A 17828-nucleotide genomic window follows, 5' to 3' on the forward strand; every position below is an offset into this window, starting at 1 on the left:
GCCAAGCGAGTCAGGGCTGCGTACATAAACAATCCCACTGCAGGTCTTCAGATGGTGTGGCAGAGACTCGAAGAGTGTTTTGGTGCACCAGAAGTCATTGAACATGCACTTTTAAAGAAAATTCAGGATTTTCCGAAGCTGACAAACAGAGACAACCAGCATTTAAGAGAATTGGGGGATCTTCTGCTAGAACTTCATGCTGCAAAGACAAGCGGTCATCTCCCAGGTCTTTCACACCTCGATACAGCCCACGGGGTGAATCCGATTCTGGAAAAACTCCCATACAACCTTCAGGAGAAATGGGTTACAGCTGCTTCGAGGTTCAAGCGAGAGAATGCAGTGTCTTGTCCTCCATTTTCATTTTTTGTGAAACTTGTGAATGAAGAAGCTAAAATTCGCAATGACCCGAGTTTTTCTTGCGTCACCACTGCCAACACCAACAATCCTAGAATCGAGAGAATGATACAACAGAAGTATCGTTCGCATGTCTCTGCTAAGAGGACGGAGATAGCAAGTGATCTGGCAGCCAGCTCAAACGTTCCTACAGGCAAGAACAACTTGGACCCCGATAAACAGTGTCCACTACACTGCAAGCCTCACCCTCTCAGAAAATGCCGTCTTTTCAAAAGTAAGACCCTGGAATAAAGAAAGGCATACTTAAAGGACAAGAACATTTGTTTCAAGTGTTGTTCTTCTGTGCAGCACATGGCCAAAGATTGTCCTAAATTGGTGCAGTGCACAGATTGTGGTAGTGAAAGACATATCACCGCACTACACCCCAATCCTCGTCCTCAACATGCAGAGAGCCTGGTAGCTAGTGAAGGGTATGGCGGGGGGGAAAGAGAAGGAGAAGCAAATGTGGCTGACGTGACATCAAAATGCACAGAAGTATGCGGAGACTCAGTTGGTTCAAGGTCATGCTCTAAGATATGTTTGGTCAGAGTGTATCCTGCTGGACAACCAGAGAAAGCTGTTAAGATGTATGCTGTTCTAGACGAACAAAGCAATCGCTCCTTGGCTAAAACATACTTTTTTGACATCTTCAACATTGAGGGACAGCTTGAACCGTATACACTGAAAACATGCTCAGGTGTTGTGGAGATAGCAGGGAGACGAGCCCGTGACTTCATTTTGGAGTCCCTTGATGGCACCACTCAGCTTTCCCTGCCTACTCTTATTGAGTACGATATGATACCTGATGATAGAATGGAAATCCCATCCCCAGAAATCACTCATTACTACCCACATCTGAAGGCAATTAAGGGAAAAATCCCAGAAATTGATCCAGAAGCTGACATCCTCCTTCTCCTTGGCAGAGACATTCTGCGTGTGCACAAAGTCAGAGAACAGCATAATGGTCTCCATAATGAGCCATATGCTCAGCGACTTGACCTTGGTTGGGTGATCGTAGGGGAAGTGTGTCTGGGAGAAGTGCATAAGACATCCAACATCCGTGTATACAAGACCAACATTCTACCAAATGGACGAGCTTCACTCTTGAGTGCATGTCCAAACAATATGCAAGTCAAAGAAAAGCTTTGTTGCTACACCTCAAACCTAAGTCTTCAAAGCTCTGCACAACACTTGGAAAGTAAGGAAAGTGAGTTTGCCAGTCAGGTGTTTCAAAGGACACAACGTGATTACGTCCCTGCTATGTCAATCGATGACGAGAGTTTCTTGAAGACATTAGATGAAAAAGTCTATAAAGACAGTTACAATACTTGGGTTGCCCCATTACCTTTTCGGTCACCACGAAACCACCTTCCCAATAACCGACCTCAAGCATTAAAGCGTCTTGCATCTCTTCGGAGAACTCTGGAGAAAAAACCACAAATGAGGAAACACTTCATCGATTTCATGCAAAGAATGTTTGTTGAAAAGCAAGCAGAGCCGGCCCCTCCATTAAAAGAAGGTGAGGAAAGGTGGTATCTACCAATATTCGGGGTTTACCACCCGCAAAAACCCGACCAGATAAGGGTAGTGTTCGATTCAAGTGCCAAACATGAAGGGATTTCCCTCAATGATGTACTCCTGAGTGGACCCGACTTGAACAACACTCTCCTTGGGGTTCTGATCCGCTTCCGCAGAGAACCTATAGCAGTTACAGCGGATGTGCAGCAGATGTTCTACTGCTTCAAGGTCTGCGAGGAACACCGCAACTTTCTGAGGTTCTTATGGTATGAAAACAATGATCTCCAAAAAGCAGTGAAAGAGTTCCGAATGACAGTACATGTATTTGGCAACAGTCTGTGGCAGCACGAGGTGGAAATAAAGTAAATACTCTTCACAGTTTTAAAAGACAACGCCACCCTGGGAATTTCACCCAGAGAATACTGGAAGTAACACTAAATCACCAAAAAGGCACTTAGGTTTGCTATACTCAGTACAGAGACGAGGTTCAATGATAAGTTGACAATTTATTAACAATTATTTAAAACACCATATAAAAGCACAATCATAAATAGCCATGTACAAATATGCTTAAAAAGGTATTCAGAGCTGAGGCTTACCAGCGGAGGGGCAGGGATGCCACACACAAACTAAAAAAAGAAAACACACCAAGACACAAGTGCAGCACACTATCACACACTCACACTAATAAACTAAACAAGGCAGGTGTGTACACGGAAAGGATCCCACCACCAAGGCACCCTAGTCTCCTCCATGTCGGCGCTCCGCATCTGAATAAAAGAAACAAAGAAAATTTTAATATATTACAACAAATTAATGTGTAGCGCTGGGGGATAACCCAACTGCAGGACCACACTGGTGATCTACAGCTAGAAAAAGGGCCTCCCACCAGTGGCGTAACTACAAATCAAACAACAGTAAAACAACATACAATCTGGATAAAACTCTAAAATATGGAGCAAACGGAATCGCCGTATTGCTCCAACTTGCCGTCTGCACGACTATAAGTTAATTATCCAGTCCGTCAATCAGTATGTACGCCAGCCGACCCGCGTGGCATGCATATGGCCGTTCTCCACGCCGACGTCCACTTTAAAGGCTGGCAGCAGTAGGAAAGAAACTTCGCAGCCGGAACAGACAGTAAAAACAAAGTAAAACAAAGCAAAGCAAAACAAAGCAGCAGCACCTCGGTTCGCGTAGCGTGGCGTAAAACTAAGGCCCACACTTCCTGCAAAGCATAATAAGTAATTACTATAAAAGAACAATAAAAAGGCAGAGATCGTAACAAAAGTTGATTACGTACCGAGTAAGCCGCGTCATAAAGCATGAGCAGAATGGCTCAGAGGAGGCTTCTACAGCTACGACCTACAAACAATAGCCGTTTACCACCAAGTAAGGTAATGTACACACTACAATGAGTAAACACCTACCAGCCGCGATGGAGGCTTCAGAAGTGTAACCCGCAAATAATCTCGGCAACACCAAAGGGAAGTCAGGTGACCAAAAAGGAGATCACAGGTAAGCGATCCAGGGACACTCAAATGGCCACTATTTATACTAGCGCCCCCTAATGCGCCAGGCTGAAAGTGGGTTGGACCGAGGGATAACATTCATCCTGCCACAAGTCCATCACCAGCAGTTGCCATTTACTGCCTCAGACGAGCTGCTAAGGAAGCAGATGACTCCACTACCAGTGCAAGGGAGTTCATCACACACAATTTTTATGTGGATGATGGACTTGCATCTTTTCCTAATGAAGCAGAAGCCACTAGTGTCCTGCGCACTGCCAAAGCGATGCTAGCTAAATCAAACATTAAGCTACACAAGATTGCATCGAACAGCAGCAGTGTTATGCAAGCATTCCCACCAGAAGACTTGGCCAAGGATTTGAAAGATCTAGACCTAGGAGTGGAGTCACTACCTCTTCAGAGGAGTCTAGGTCTAATTTGGAATCTGGAGACAGACAACTTCACCTTCTGTTTGTCGAAGGAGGAGAAGCCCTTGACAAAAAGAGGGATTTTGTCTGCAGTGAACAGTTTATTTGACCCTTTGGGATTTGTAGTGCCAGTCACAGTGGGAGGAAGACATTTAGTGAGAAACCTCTCCGTTGAACAGTATGACTGGGACACACCATTGCCAGCTTCAAAACAAGAACACTGGAAACTGTGGAAAAACTCTATGAAAGACTTAGAACAGCTCCAGATTCCAAGACTATATGTTCCAGTGTCTTTGTCCACACAGACTCAGCACAGAGAGTTGTGCGTGTTTTCAGATGCATCAGTCATGGCTATAGTTGCTGTGGCTTACTTGAAAACAATTTCTGCAACAGGAGAGATCCATGTGGGATTTGTTATGGCAAAGGCAAAGCTGGCCTCACACCCAGCACACACCGTGCCCCGTCTTGAGCTCTGTGCTGCGGTTTTGGCAACTGAAATGGCGGTCTTCATCCAAGATGAAATGGATATTGACATTCATTCTGTGACGTACTATACTGACAGCAAGATAGTACTGGGCTACATATATAACACCTCACGCAGGTTTTATGTCTATGTGTCAAACAGGATAGCACAGATCACAAAGTCATCTCGTCCAGATCAGTGGCATTACATCACCACTGAAGAAAACCCAGCAGACCATGGAACTCGGCCAACAACTGCTGCAGCTCTCAAAAGCACCAATTGGTTCACTGGACCATCATTTCTATTGAGTCCTTCTCAAGGACTTCTTCCGCAAAGTCATTCCACTCAATGACTTTGAACTGATACATCCGGAGGTGGATCCAGAAGTTCACCCTGAAGTAACAACCTTCAGCACAATGGTTAAAGAAAGCTCGCTTGGAGCTCAAAGGTTTCTTACATTTTCCACTTGGAGAGCTTTGACTCGTGCAGTCTCCACACTAATCAAAAAGGCAAGGAGTGTTGCAGATACACATGGTGGCAACACTGGAGATGAAGATGAACAAGCAGTAACAGTGATCATTAAAACCGCACAATAAGATGCCTTTGCAAGGGAGTTGCAGTGTCTTGCCAAAGGGGACCGAATCCCAAAACAAAGTCCACTGCGAAAGCTGACACCATTTCTGGACAAAGATGGGCTACTAAGAGTTGGCGGCCGTATGTCCTCAACTGATATGTCCTTTGATGATAAACATCCTCTGGTCATTCCCAAGACGCACATTGCTACGTTATTGGTCAGAAAATATCATGAACAGTCTGCACACCAAGGACGCCATTTCACGGAGGGAGCTATTAGATTGGCAGGACTTTGGCTGATTGGTAGAAAAAGACTTCTATCTAGTGTGATACACAAATGTGTGACTTGCAAAAGGCTGAGAGGTAAAATGGAGGACCAGAAGATGGCAGACTTGCCATCTGAAAGACTTTCACCAGATCCACCATTCACTCACGTAGGGTTGGATGTTTTTGGACCTTGGATGGTGACTGCCCGAAGAACTAGAGGAGGGCATGCGGAAAGTAAACAATGGGCAGTAATGTTCACTTGTTTGACTACCAGAGCTGTGCACATTGAGGTTATAGAGACTATGACCACTACAAGCTTCATCAATGGGCTCAGACGTTTCATTGCCATAAGAGGGCCGATCAAAACAATCAGATCAGACCGGGGAACAAATTTCACTGGAGCCTGTAAAGAACTCAAACTTGACACATCAGATTCTGAGGTGAGGAGTTACCTTAAAGGCAACAAGTGTACTTGGATATTCAATCCCCCCCACTCTTCCCACATGGGTGGGGTGTGGGAGAGGATGATTGGCATCGCTCGGCGAATCTTAGATGCACTTCTTCTGAAGCTGAATCCATCGTACCTCACACATGAGACACTTGTCACCCTGATGGCAGAGGTTACCGCCATTATAAATTCAAGACCATTGGTCTCAGTGTCTTCTGACCCAGAAGCACCGGCAGTTCTCACCCCGTCAATGTTGTTGACACAGAAACGAGATACATTGACTGCTCCCTCTGGGGATTTTGATGTTAATGATCTGTCCAACAAACACTGGAAAAGGGTCCAAGCACCCTGATTGGATCGTTACATTTGTGATTGACATGACATTGACCAATCAGATGAAAGGAAGAAAAATAGGGTCAAAATTCGTACTTGTAACGTGCAGGTGTTTTTTTGGCTAAGTCCACACACAAATCTTTTTTACGCACACACAAATTCTTTTTACACATACAAATCTTTTTTACACACACACAAATTCTTTTTACACATACAAATCCTGATTTACAAGTACAAAATATTTATGACCACATTTTGAGCCCATAGTTACCCACCAGCTCCATAGCAGACCGGGAGGTCAAGGCTCACTACAGCCCGGCGAGAACAGCAGACTCCCGGCACATCGTTTTCAAATCCCCCGCGGTCTTTTGCTACTCAGGTTAAACATGATATTTAAGTCTCTTAGATAACTTCTAAATGTTAATGTTTGGTTTATTTCAGTGTTTTATTTGTTCCTGAGTAAATTGGTTTGGCTGAGATTAGCTGACTCTAAATGAAATCTAACATTAAAACTATTTTAATTAGCGGAAGCCAATGGATGGATGGATTTTAATTCATTTTCACCGGGAACAAAAACAGTTAATACATGATAATACATGGAGATTCTGTTTAGATTATACATGCTTCCCTTAGGCAGCATCATTAGAAGACATAGCATAAATTTTCACTGCTATGCAGATGACACGCAGCTCTATCTATCCATGAAGCCAGGTAACACACACCAATTAGTTAAACTGCAGGAATGTCTTAAAGACATAAAGACCTGGATGGCCGCTAACTTTCTGCTTCTTAATTCAGATCAAACTGAGGTTATTGTACTCGGCCCTGAAAATCTTAGAAATATGGTATCTAAGCAGATTCTTACTCTGGATGGCATTACCTTGGCCTCCAGTAACACTGTGAGGAACCTTGGAGTCATTTTTGACCAGGACATGTCCTTCAATGCACATATTAAACAAATATGTAAGACTGCTTTCTTCCATTTGTGCAACATCTCTAAAGTTAGAAATATCCTGTCTCAGAGTGACGCTGAAAAACTAGTTCATGCATTTATTACTTCCAGGCTGGACTACTGTAATTCTTTATTATCAGGATGTCCTAAAAACTCCCTGAAAAGTCTTCAGCTAATCCAAAATGCTGCAGCAAGAGTCCTGACAGGGACCAGAAAGAGAGAGCAGATTTCTCCTGTTTTGGCTTCCCTTCATTGGCTTCCTGTTAAATCCAGAATTGAATTCAAAATCCTGCTCCTCACATACAAGGTCTTAAATAATCAGGCCCCATCTTATCTTAATGACCTTGTAGTACCATATCACCCTATTAGAGCACTTCACTCTCACACTGCAGGCTTACTTGTTGTTCCTGGAGTATTTAAAAGTAGAATGGGAGGCAGAGCCTTCAGTTTTCAGGCCCCTCTTCTGTGGAACCAGCTTCCAGTTTGGATTCAGGAGACAGACACTATCTCTACTTTCAAGATTAGGCTTCAAACTTTCCTTTTTGCTAAAGCATATAGTTAGGGCTGGACCAGGTGACCCTGAATCCTCCCTTAGTTATGCTGCAATAGACGTAGGCTGCCGGGGATTCCCATGATGCATTGAGTTTTTCCTTTCCAGTCACCTTTCTCACTCACTATGTGTTAATAGACCTCTCTGCATCGAATCATATCTGTTATTAATCTCTGTCTCTCTTCCACAGCATGTTTTTATCCTGTTTTCCTTCTTTCACCCCAACCAATCACAGCAGATGGCCCCGCCCCTCCCTGAGCCTGGTTCTGCCGGAGGTTTCTTCCTGTTAAAAGGGAGTTTTTCCTTCCCACTGTCGCCAAAGTGCTTGCTCACAGGGGGTCATATGATTGTTGGGTTTTTCTTTGTACCTATTATTGTACGATCTACTGTACAATATAAAGCGCCTTGAGGCGACTGTTGTTGTGATTTGGTGCTATATAAATAAAACTGAATTGAATAGATTCTGAAGGCTGCTCCAAAAATGATCAGATTATATTTTAAATATTTGTTAAGTTCTTTTCCGAACCCCAGCAGCTGTCTGTTGTAATTTTGGAGTGTCTACTAAAATAAAAATAAAAGCGTTCTAACATCTCACTGTTTGTTTTTATTCAGGCATGCATGTATCCTATTTTTAAAATGGAGAGATTTTGCTACTCAGGTTAAACTTGATATATAAGTCACTTAGATCACTTCTAAATGTTAATGTTTGGTTTATTTCAGTGTTTTATTTGTTCCCAAGTAAATTGGTTTGGCTGAGATTAAAGTTAAGCATAACATATTAATCACAGTTAAATTAAGCGGGGATGGCAGTAAAAGCTCCTGTGACATCATCAAGTACGCTGGTGTTTCAATTGTACAAATCGCGATCTAAAATCTCTCTAAGCCTGGACTCCCATGCAAACTTACAAAGTCCAGACTTAGCGAGAACGCGAGTACGGACTTGTGTACCTGAGAATTGAGAAAGGGCTGTTATCTCACCAGCATGTCCTGGGTCTACCTCGGGGCCTCCTCCTGGTGGGACATGCATGGAGCACCTAATCCAGGAGTTCTCCAGGAGGCATCCTTGTCCAATGCCCGAACCACCTCAACTGGCTCCTTTCCATGTGGAAGAGCAGTGGCTCTACTCTGAGCCACTCCTGGATGGCACCCTCACCTTGTCTCTAAGGGAGAACCCAGCCACTCTGCAGAGGTAGCTCATTTAGCTTGTATCTTCAATCTTGTTCTTTCGGTCACTACACACAGCTTGTGAGGGTGGAGGCGTAGATCAAACGATAAGTTGAGAGCTTTGCATTTACGCTCAGCTATCTCTTTACCACAATGGAGCGTTGATAAAGAGTCCGTATCACTGCTGCCACAGCAGCAATCCATCTGTTGATCTCCTGCTCCCTTCTCCCTACACTCATGAACAAGACCCCGAGATACTTAAACTCCACTTGGGGCAGGAACTCGTTCCCGGCACTCCACCCTTTTCTGGCTGAGGACCATGGCCTCAGTTGCTGATTCTCATTCCTACCGTTTCACACTCAGCTGTGAACTGCTCCAGTGCAAGCTGGATGCCACCACCTGATTAAGCCAACAGAACCACATCATTCGCCAAAAACAGAGACGACATTCTGATACCACCCAACTGGAAGTCTTCCACCACTTGGCTATGCCTAGAAATTCTGTCCATGAAAATTACAAACAGAATGTGTGACAAAGGACAGCCCTGGCGGAGTCCAACGCACACCAGTAATGAGTCAGGCTCATTGCCACTGTCCTACACAGGTTGTTATCCCTGAAAAAATTTGTTTCCCCTACGTCGGGAGTGCACACTAGGCTGTCCAAATCAAGGACAATCAGTTTCCCTCATTTTTGATGTTTAGTCCAGAACCTTTGCTTTAATTAAACGTCCAGAAGGGAGAGGAGCTTTTCGGCTTGCTCTGCGTCAGAGAGGGCATAGCGCTGAAGAAGCAACTCCTTAAGGGCGGCGTATTTCCCTTGGGCGGGTGGGTCCCGGAGGAGAGGCAACAGGCGGCTAGCGGGTCGAGCAAGGCCACCACGTGGTGATATTTCGTGTCGTCAGCCGAGATGCTGCAAAGGGGAAACTGAGCTTCCACGTGCGTGAACCATGAAGGGGAATTGTGGAGCCAAAAGTCTGACAGCTCAAGCGCCATAGCAAACGCAGCTGCAGGAGGAGGCAGACGGCTGGAGGCCACTGATGCATCCAGAGCGGAGCCGGTGTCACCATCGGGCTGTAGCATGTTCGAGTCAGGGGTCACCAATGTGGAGGTAAGCACAGACGACACGAGAGCTCCCGATTAACACTCCTGGTTTATTGCACATCACCACACAACTGAATACTTTTCACTCCAAATCACAGCAACAACACTTCCTGTAAACTGGGTGGGTGGAGCCCTCCAGTAGTCCACCACACTCTTAATTTTTTTTTTTTACTGCTCTTGTACTTCCTGCCGTGACCAAAAATTTCCCACGTGTTGGACTAATAAAGGTTTATCTTATCTTATCTTATCTTATCTTTCTTATCTAATAGGCCAGACACCCCATACTCCTAAAGCACCTCCCATAGAACACCCTGACAGACACAGCTGAATGCCTTCTCCAATTCCACAAAACACATGTAGACTGATTAGGCAAAATCCCACGCACCCTCAAGTATCCTCGAGAGGGTAAAGAGTTGATCCAATGTTCCAGGACTGGTACGAAACAGCATTGTTCCTCCTGTATCTGATGTTCAACTAACGGACAAACTCTCCTTTCGAGCTTTCCTTCCCTGAGACAGTTTGCCAGAATTTCTTTGAGGCAGTCCAAAAGTCTTTTTCCATGGCCTCTCCTCCCACTCCCGAGTTTTTGCACCAGCCACTGCCCAAGTGGTGTTCCTTTTGGCCTGTCCGTACCTATCAGCTGCCTGCGGCGTCCCACAGGCTAACCAAGCCCGATAGGACTCCTTTACCCTCATAGTTCCCTTCACCTCTGGTGTTCACCATCTGGTTTGAGCGTTACCACCACGACAGCCACCAACAATCTTGCAGTTGCAGCTTAGAGCAGCAGCTTCAATTAAGGTGCTGAATGTGGTCCTTTTGGACTCAATGTCCCCGGTCTTCCTCAGGATACTGTTGAAGCTCTGCCAGAAGTGGTAGTTTAAGATCCAAAGGATGGGATCTCTGCCAGGTGTTCCCAGTGCACCCTCACTATACATTATGCACCCCAGGTCTGTCCAGTATCCTCCCCTGCCAATTGATCCAACTCGCCATGTGGTGATTAGTTGACAGCTCAGCACCTTTCTTCACCCAAGTGTCCAGAGCATACAGCTGCAGATCCGATGATACGCTTACAAAGTTGATCATCAAACTGCGGCCTAGGGTGTCCTGTTGCCACATGGACTTATAGACAGCCTTATGTTCAAATGTGGTGTTCGTTATAGACAAACTGTGGCAATGACAGGTCTCCCTGTCATTGCCCTCTAGAGCGCTGAAGTCTCCCAGTAAGATGATAGAGTTCCCAGGTGGAGCACCCTCAAGCATCCCACTCCAAGAAGGTTTTGTACTCTGAATTATCATTCAGCACCAGGTGCGGATGACACTAAAATGTCCATGAAATTGATTAGTTGCAATGATGAACTTCCCAGATTACAAGGAAGACACCATTGCGACACCGAAAACTCTGATTTTAAACACAACAGACCAACTTGCTTTCTGAACAACAGTTATAGCTAGCAATACATGGGGGCACCTAGGGATAAATACCCTGACAGCCACAGTACACTGTGTCATCAGCTTTAAACATCCCAAAATAGCTGGTCAATCATCACCTCAAAGCTGTGGTAAGATGTGGCATCTGAGAGTGCCAAGATAAAAAAACACCTGGAGTGAAAGCAGTCTTAAAAGGGTTACAAATGTGTATAATATGAGCCACAAGCACAAAGTAAGATTTGCAAATGAGTACAATGATCTGTGTGTAACTTTTAAACAGGCCCAGACATCATAAATAGCATTTGGCTAATGATGACACCCTCTCAAGTGTGCTTTTCGTCACAGCCGATAAACATCAGCCAACAAAGATGTTAAACTGAAACTCATGCTACTGAAAATTAAACATTCAACTAGGACAATGACTAGAAAAAACATATTTATTCAGGAGGTGGTTATCTGTTATTAATATTTACTTTTCCAATTGTTTCGCAACTGTAACTAAACTGTATCAGCTCTTCCCATCGCCGCCTCTCCCTTGTTACTCAGGCTTCATTCAAGGCTCCATCAAGCCACCCACGAACTCTGGCTTTAAGCTCAGCATAATTCCCTAACCAATTCATCTGGCTTCTAGTACAGCCTTCTAATTCCAAACAAGGTTTCTTTCTGTAACTGCAGCAAAGTCTATGCTGGGACGCACCTTTACTGAGTTAAAGAAAAAATAAAAATCAAATAATAGCCACTTTCATAATTTTATTTTTAAATTTCCAAGTACTTGAGAATTTGTAAATGTAAACATATCAATTTTTATTTTAGATCACTAATTCCTTCACAGACAAGAACTGAAAATTAAAAAAACAAGATTCGCCTGCATACCCAACTGCAAAAAGAACCAATTATAGATCTATTTTTAAAATTGATTTTAAAAGAAAAAAGACCTGAGAAAACAAGAACCTTTATTTACCAAAAGTATACATATATTTATTGAGTCATATTTGAATTAAATATTTTGAATTTAATGATATTCCTTATCTTGCCTTCATTTCATTTATATTTCTTTTAAAATATATGTTAATAAAAATTCTTTAATGGTGTTCAAATTTACTGTACTTAAACAAAAATGCTTTAAGCCCTAAATTTCCAAGCAGGAGTTTTAGTTTTATGTGTCCTGGGACAGAATATGTGAAGATGTCCATGTGGACATCAGACTTTCTGTACAGTGTGTGAATGCATCAGGTATGGTGTTGCATGGAAAGAAAATTCAATTCACGTTGCTTCTAGTATGGGGATATATAACTGGAAACACCCTGCCACGAGGTCACAACTCTGTAACTGTCTCCCATTTTTCTGTTCTATTATAGACTTAAATTCAAATTAAATTTTTTAGGGTATTTCTTTAAAATGATAACTTTCAAACTGAAAATATTTGCACCAAAGTTAAATTAGGTCCTCAAAAGAGCATCCAGGTGTAATTTATCCACTGCTGTATGAGCAGAGCTTAAACACACTTTAAAAGGGCTTGACTATGTGTTGACTTTGCCATCTTTGTCCTGTACATTCCTGTATTAGAAGTTTCTGGTTTATAACTTCCAGGCATCTCTTTGTCTGTCTGTTCTTCAGTTCTTTACCCTGGTAAAGAAAACAAACTGTTACAAATTCTGCCAGTTTGTGTAGCGATGAGTCACCCTAAGGTGATTCAACCATAATTGTGTTCCACATATCACAACCACAACTTCAACTTAAAAAAAACAACTTCATTATGTAGTACCTGAGTGAAGTCCCAGTATATCCCAATTCCTTTCTGAATAGCCTCCTTACAGTTGTACAGGCCAGGCTCAGTTTCTTCTGTGCCTGTGTCAGCTAAACATCGGTTGTCATTGTACTTATGTGACTTGATGCCACCAATGTAGAGCTCACCCGTTCCACGATAATATGCTAACTTAAAAAAAGATAAAAGAGACAAAGGTAAAAATGTGATTAGGATGTAAAAAAGTCAAACAAATGACACAGAAAACAGGGTTTCAGACCACTTAAGCATCTGTACCTTTGTCTGTTAACATACATAATAAATACACATAATCTGAATTTGGCTCCGCCCTCCTTGAGGAATATTTCCCTATTCAACTTTGGACTGCTTCTATGAAAACTGCTTCTGTTTTCATTTGAACTTTACAAACGCACCTCTTATAATCATGATTCTTGACAAACCTGTAGCTACTTCACTTACTTGAGAAACATAATAGTGGCAGTTGTAGGCAATCGGTGTGTGACCTGGTACTGGACCTTGGTCTAGGCACATGTCAGCATCAAGGTTCTTCATCTGTCGTCAGGAGAACATTATGATGGATACAAGCAAATCATGGAAACATACAGATTCCCACACATCCCACAGGACTCCACTTACTCCTCCATATGCGAGTAGGTTGTCCCAGGGATCCAGCTTTGGATACACATTATCCAGGTACCATTTGAAAGGTTTACAGTTCAGCCTTTCTCTGAGTTTCTTCCTCTCTGAAATGTCGCCTATGTCAATTCCATGATTCTGCAGAAACAAAGAAAAAAATGTGAATCGATTCAGAGATTGTGACTGAGGAAGAATCTGAAGAAAGATTTTCCTTAAATGTCGATGTTGCAAACACAAAGATCACTCAAAACTTCATGAAGCTGTTAGTTAACCACTGAGTCTTGCATCACGTAAGTAGGAGAATGAAATATCCTTTAGAGAAAACATAATTTGTTGTTTGTGTCAGTGCATCAAAACACCTCAAATGGGATGTTCCAAGCCAAGTTAACGTTGTGCTTGTATTCATCCATCCAGATCTCTGCAACTCTGAGGGCATTTCTCTTCATGACAGGTCTCAGGTCAGGCATGTAGGGCTTGTGGGCCCTCTCGATGTGGGCGATCTTGGAACATGGAACAACTTCAACACTGCCTCCACATGTCCATACCTATGTGAAAAAAGTGCATTGTAAAATTTAGATAATTGATCACTCATGACAGTGCGAGGGTAAAAAAGGCATTTTAAATCACCTGTGGACTATAACAAAATCCAGCAGGTCCAGCACCACAACTGTTCTTTAAAATTATTATTATGAAAGAGAACTTCATGACTCTATGTGGTTTTTACTTACACGAATTCCCAGCTCAACATTTTCTCCACCATACACTTTCATTCCTTCATCAAGGCCTCCAATTTCCCCCAGAAACTTTCTATCAGCAACCATGATCCCCATGACAGATGGACTCCTAAAGTCAAAGAAGAGAACCATAATTTACAATAACTGTATATTATTATTATAATTAAAAATAAATCAAAATATCATAATAATAGAGATAATAAGGCTGTTATGTTGGTTAAACACTGGTTTCACTTGAACTTACTTGCCAGGCAGTGAACCGTCATTAAGTTTGTAATACTCGGGTGTAAAACTCTCATACATGCACCACAGAGCCCAGTCGAAGGCGTGTGCACTGGGATAATATTTAATAACCTTGAGATCATCAAAGCTGATTTTATCAAACACCGGGGAAACCACCACAGTTCTGTCAGCTTTAATCTGTGTCAGCAGAGGTTCAGCCCTGTATGAAGGAGGGGAAAAAACTTTACATGTAATAAGTTTAAATTTGATGCTTAAAGACTTCAATGTAAGCACACACCCAGCTATTGCTTTTAAAAATTGTCCTCATAACAGAAAATATAGCACATAAACAAATAAATGAAAACATGTATTTTTGCCATGTTCCTACCACATCTCATGGACTTCGATGTGTGCATCCAGGATGGCCACCACGTCAGCAGTAGCAGCCCTCCACCCGGATGCTCTGGCATAAGCGAGACCTCTCTGCTCGCTGTGCCTCACTCTCACAATACGGAGATTAGGGTTCTCCTGCTCAAGCGACTTCACATACATGTCAAGGTCACCCTTCAGATTTTCTGAATTGTACAGAGAAAATGATTCTTTGTAGAATTATTTTTTTGTTTTTTCCTTCTGCCTGGATTTTTCGCCTGGGTCAGTGATTTAAACCTCTGCCCTGCAACAGACAGACTGTATGACAGGTGGAAGAGGTTTCAGCCATCCTGTGATGCTGAACTGGATAAGCAAAAGAAACTAAATGGTTGGATGAATTTAAATCAACCAAGCAAGAAAACTGGTTTGACCACAAACGAGTGAAATGTCACAGCCTGTGCAGGAAAAATACTTTTGCAAAAGCACTGTTTGTAAGGTTAATTGATCAGAGTGATCAAGTATGATGAAATTCAGTGGTTTTTAATTAAATATTTGTAAATAGCTTGTGAATCATTAGAAGTGTTTTTTCTTTAAATTTTTTTTACATCTAACAGATAATCTTCACTTAGCTTTTCATGATTAGTTTGAACTGGTAGACATAAACAGGAAAGGAATGTGAGAGGCATGTACATAAGACATCAGGTACATTATCAGTGTACTATCCACAATCTACAATAACCAACTTACCTTTAGAACTATTGTCATCCACCATTATTATCTCCTTCAGCAGGTTTTTAGGAGTGCGGTCGATGATGCTGCGCAGGGCTCTTTGGAGAACAGACAGGGCTTCATCCAGGTAGATGAGCACCACACTGAGACTTGGCAGGTCCTTGGGGTAACTCTTTTTCAAACACCTATTTATTAAAATGAATAATATGAAATATCACTCTATTTGATCAATAAAATATTTTAGCAAGAAATGACCTGGATTTTTTTTTATGTACACAAGAGATAATGAAAGATTAAAGTCATAAAAAATAAAAGTTGTACCGAGGATCTCTGGTATCTGGAAGAGGTCGATCCAGAGGGAGGCGGTCGCTCAGAAAAACATTGTACCCATACTTCTCATACAGGCTCTGAGCCTCTCTTTGGTCATCCTCAGAGAGATTTGCTCCCCACTTCTTGAACAAGTATGAGTTAGGGAAGAGTTTTTCAGACTTTTTCATTGGAGCTGCCTCATTTTGGGGTTGGATATTTGCATCACCTTCCTTCTGCTTCTCTGCTTGCTTTTGGACCTCTGCTGATTTTCTGTGTCTGTCGCTGTCTTCTTCTAACATCTTCTGCATAACATCCTGCTTTTTCTCAAAACGTCTGAGTGCATCGTCTTCAGCAGAAAACAACATGAGCAAAAACATGATCAAGGAAATGGAACAGTTAATATTCCTACTAAACAGAACGAACACACTGCACAAGATAATGTTAAAATTACAGCATAAAACACATTTATATTAAGGTACAAACACCTGTGTTATAATTTGACCTCATCTGTCATTAATAACAAAAGTTCAGATAAAAGCCATTTATCTTTTTTTATAACTACACATATGATTATTCCATGACTGTCTTTTGTATTTTTTTCTTTCTTTTTAATAATAAATATTCTTACAACTTGTCACATCTTCAATACGTGTGCAGCCAATACCCTTTACTGCCTCTCAACTTATTTCTGATTTCAGCTCCTTTTATTACTGGATCTCTCCTCATTTGTGGTGCAAATACTAAGGGTACCATGAAATAATAATTAAAATAATATATGACTGAACTCACTTAGATTGCTGATGCTTGCCTCCAGGTTGGAAAAACTCCTGATCATACGCGGTGTGTCCAAATCTTTATCGGTATCCACACCAGGTTGGTATCCGTTCTTCAGAAACATGCCCAAAAAGAAGAGGCCCACTATGGTCCCCAGTAAAAAGAATGTCCGCTTTTTCCACGTTCCCCTCATAGTGACACACTGACCTCCTAGTCAGCAAAATAAAACTTTAGACACACTTAGCTTGAATTGGTGAGATCGAGTTTCTACCAACTTTGGTGCACTAACATTCAGCTTAGAATTATCCCAAGTAAGAACAATAGCTGGTTTATTAACGCTACCCTAATAGTGATAACTCATAGGATGCCTAATGAAATAATAAGACCTGAGAGAATATGCACGGCAAGCTTAACTACTGACCTGACAGGATCGACTAGTTTGTACCTGCAATACTTTGCATTGCATCAAACCGTTGAGTTAACTCTACATGGGCAGACTCTTTGGCATCCCTGCCCGCCCATTACAGGCAAACGTGATCCTGGCGTGTACTGATGTCAAACAGCTCCTTTAACAAAACACCTGAAATTCAATGTCAAACCTTCATTTTTAACGTACTGCTCAATGAATGGACAATTGTTGTCTATATACACTTTGAATATATTGTAATCTTCAGTTTACTGGCTGTCAATTGTTAATTGTTTGGGTAACATGTAACTTCTGTTGTCTTGTTACTTGATGTCTGAGCATCTTAGATGCTGATTAGAAATGCAGAGCCTATCATAACTATCTGTAAAATATATGTTAAACTCATCCAGTATCATAGTTCGCAGACAAAAGGTGTAAGCAACAAAAACATCACTCTTTTCATCAGCATCACTGCAGCTGCAGCACCAATCCGTCTATCAATCTCTGGCTCCATTCTCCCATCACTCGTGAACAACACCCCGAGATACTTAAACTCCTCCACTTGGGACAGGAACTCGTCCCTGACCCGGAGTGGGGACTCCACCCTTTTCCGGCAGAGAACCATGGCCTCAGATTTGGAGGTGCTGATTCTCATTCCCACTGCTTCACACTGGGCTGTGAACCGTTCCAAAGCAAGTTGGAGGTGAGATGATGAAGCCAACAGAACCACATCATCTGCGAAAAGCAGAGATAAGATTC

The 17828-nt window shown here is 42.4% G+C and overlaps 2 protein-coding genes and 1 long non-coding RNA gene across 3 annotated transcripts; 1 reads left to right on the forward strand and 2 right to left on the reverse strand.

Moving 5' to 3' along the window:
* The first annotated feature begins 697 nt into the window (after window positions 1–697).
* LOC112847289 (uncharacterized) lies at window positions 698–4686 on the forward strand. The gene is made up of 2 exons (XM_025908562.1): window positions 698–2245; window positions 3536–4686. The coding sequence occupies exons 1-2, from the start codon at window positions 706–708 to the stop codon at window positions 4660–4662; spliced, it is 2667 nt and encodes an 888-aa protein (XP_025764347.1). The 5' UTR covers window positions 698–705; the 3' UTR covers window positions 4663–4686.
* Window positions 2236–3543, reverse strand: LOC112847290 (uncharacterized). Its single transcript, XR_003220747.1, has 3 exons — window positions 3342–3543; window positions 3215–3276; window positions 2236–3139 (listed from the first exon to the last, which is right to left on the reverse strand). It is a non-coding gene; the product is annotated as an uncharacterized LOC112847290 (long non-coding RNA).
* Window positions 4687–12246: 7560 nt separating the features above from the next.
* LOC100690467 (probable polypeptide N-acetylgalactosaminyltransferase 8) lies at window positions 12247–17124 on the reverse strand. The gene is made up of 12 exons (XM_019361925.1): window positions 17085–17124; window positions 16679–16873; window positions 15902–16235; window positions 15599–15765; window positions 14871–15057; window positions 14505–14702; window positions 14255–14369; window positions 13886–14071; window positions 13527–13664; window positions 13350–13442; window positions 12891–13061; window positions 12247–12751 (listed from the first exon to the last, which is right to left on the reverse strand). The coding sequence occupies exons 2-12, from the start codon at window positions 16854–16856 to the stop codon at window positions 12632–12634; spliced, it is 1887 nt and encodes a 628-aa protein (XP_019217470.1). The 5' UTR covers window positions 16857–16873; window positions 17085–17124; the 3' UTR covers window positions 12247–12631.
* Window positions 17125–17828: the final 704 nt, after the last annotated feature.

Source organism: Oreochromis niloticus, linkage group LG7 (assembly GCF_001858045.2).
Source record: "Oreochromis niloticus isolate F11D_XX linkage group LG7, O_niloticus_UMD_NMBU, whole genome shotgun sequence".
Classification (NCBI taxonomy): domain Eukaryota; kingdom Metazoa; phylum Chordata; class Actinopteri; order Cichliformes; family Cichlidae; genus Oreochromis; species Oreochromis niloticus.

Bases quoted from the DNA above. Each gene is read 5' to 3' on its own strand.
- LOC112847289 (XM_025908562.1), top strand. From the start codon at position 706: ATGGCCAAAGATTGTCCTAAATTGGTGCAGTGCACAGATTGTGGTAGT. The intron at 2,246-3,535 runs GTCTGTGGCAGC...ATCCTGCCACAA, and splicing joins AGTACATGTATTTGGCAACA to GTCCATCACCAGCAGTTGCC.
- LOC100690467 (XM_019361925.1), bottom strand. From the start codon at position 16,856: ATGAGGGGAACGTGGAAAAAGCGGACATTCTTTTTACTGGGGACCATA. The intron at 15,058-15,598 runs GTAAGTTGGTTA...TGTACAATTCAG, and splicing joins GGATGACAATAGTTCTAAAG to AAAATCTGAAGGGTGACCTT. The intron at 14,370-14,504 runs GTAAGTTCAAGT...CTTTGACTTTAG, and splicing joins GACGGTTCACTGCCTGGCAA to GAGTCCATCTGTCATGGGGA.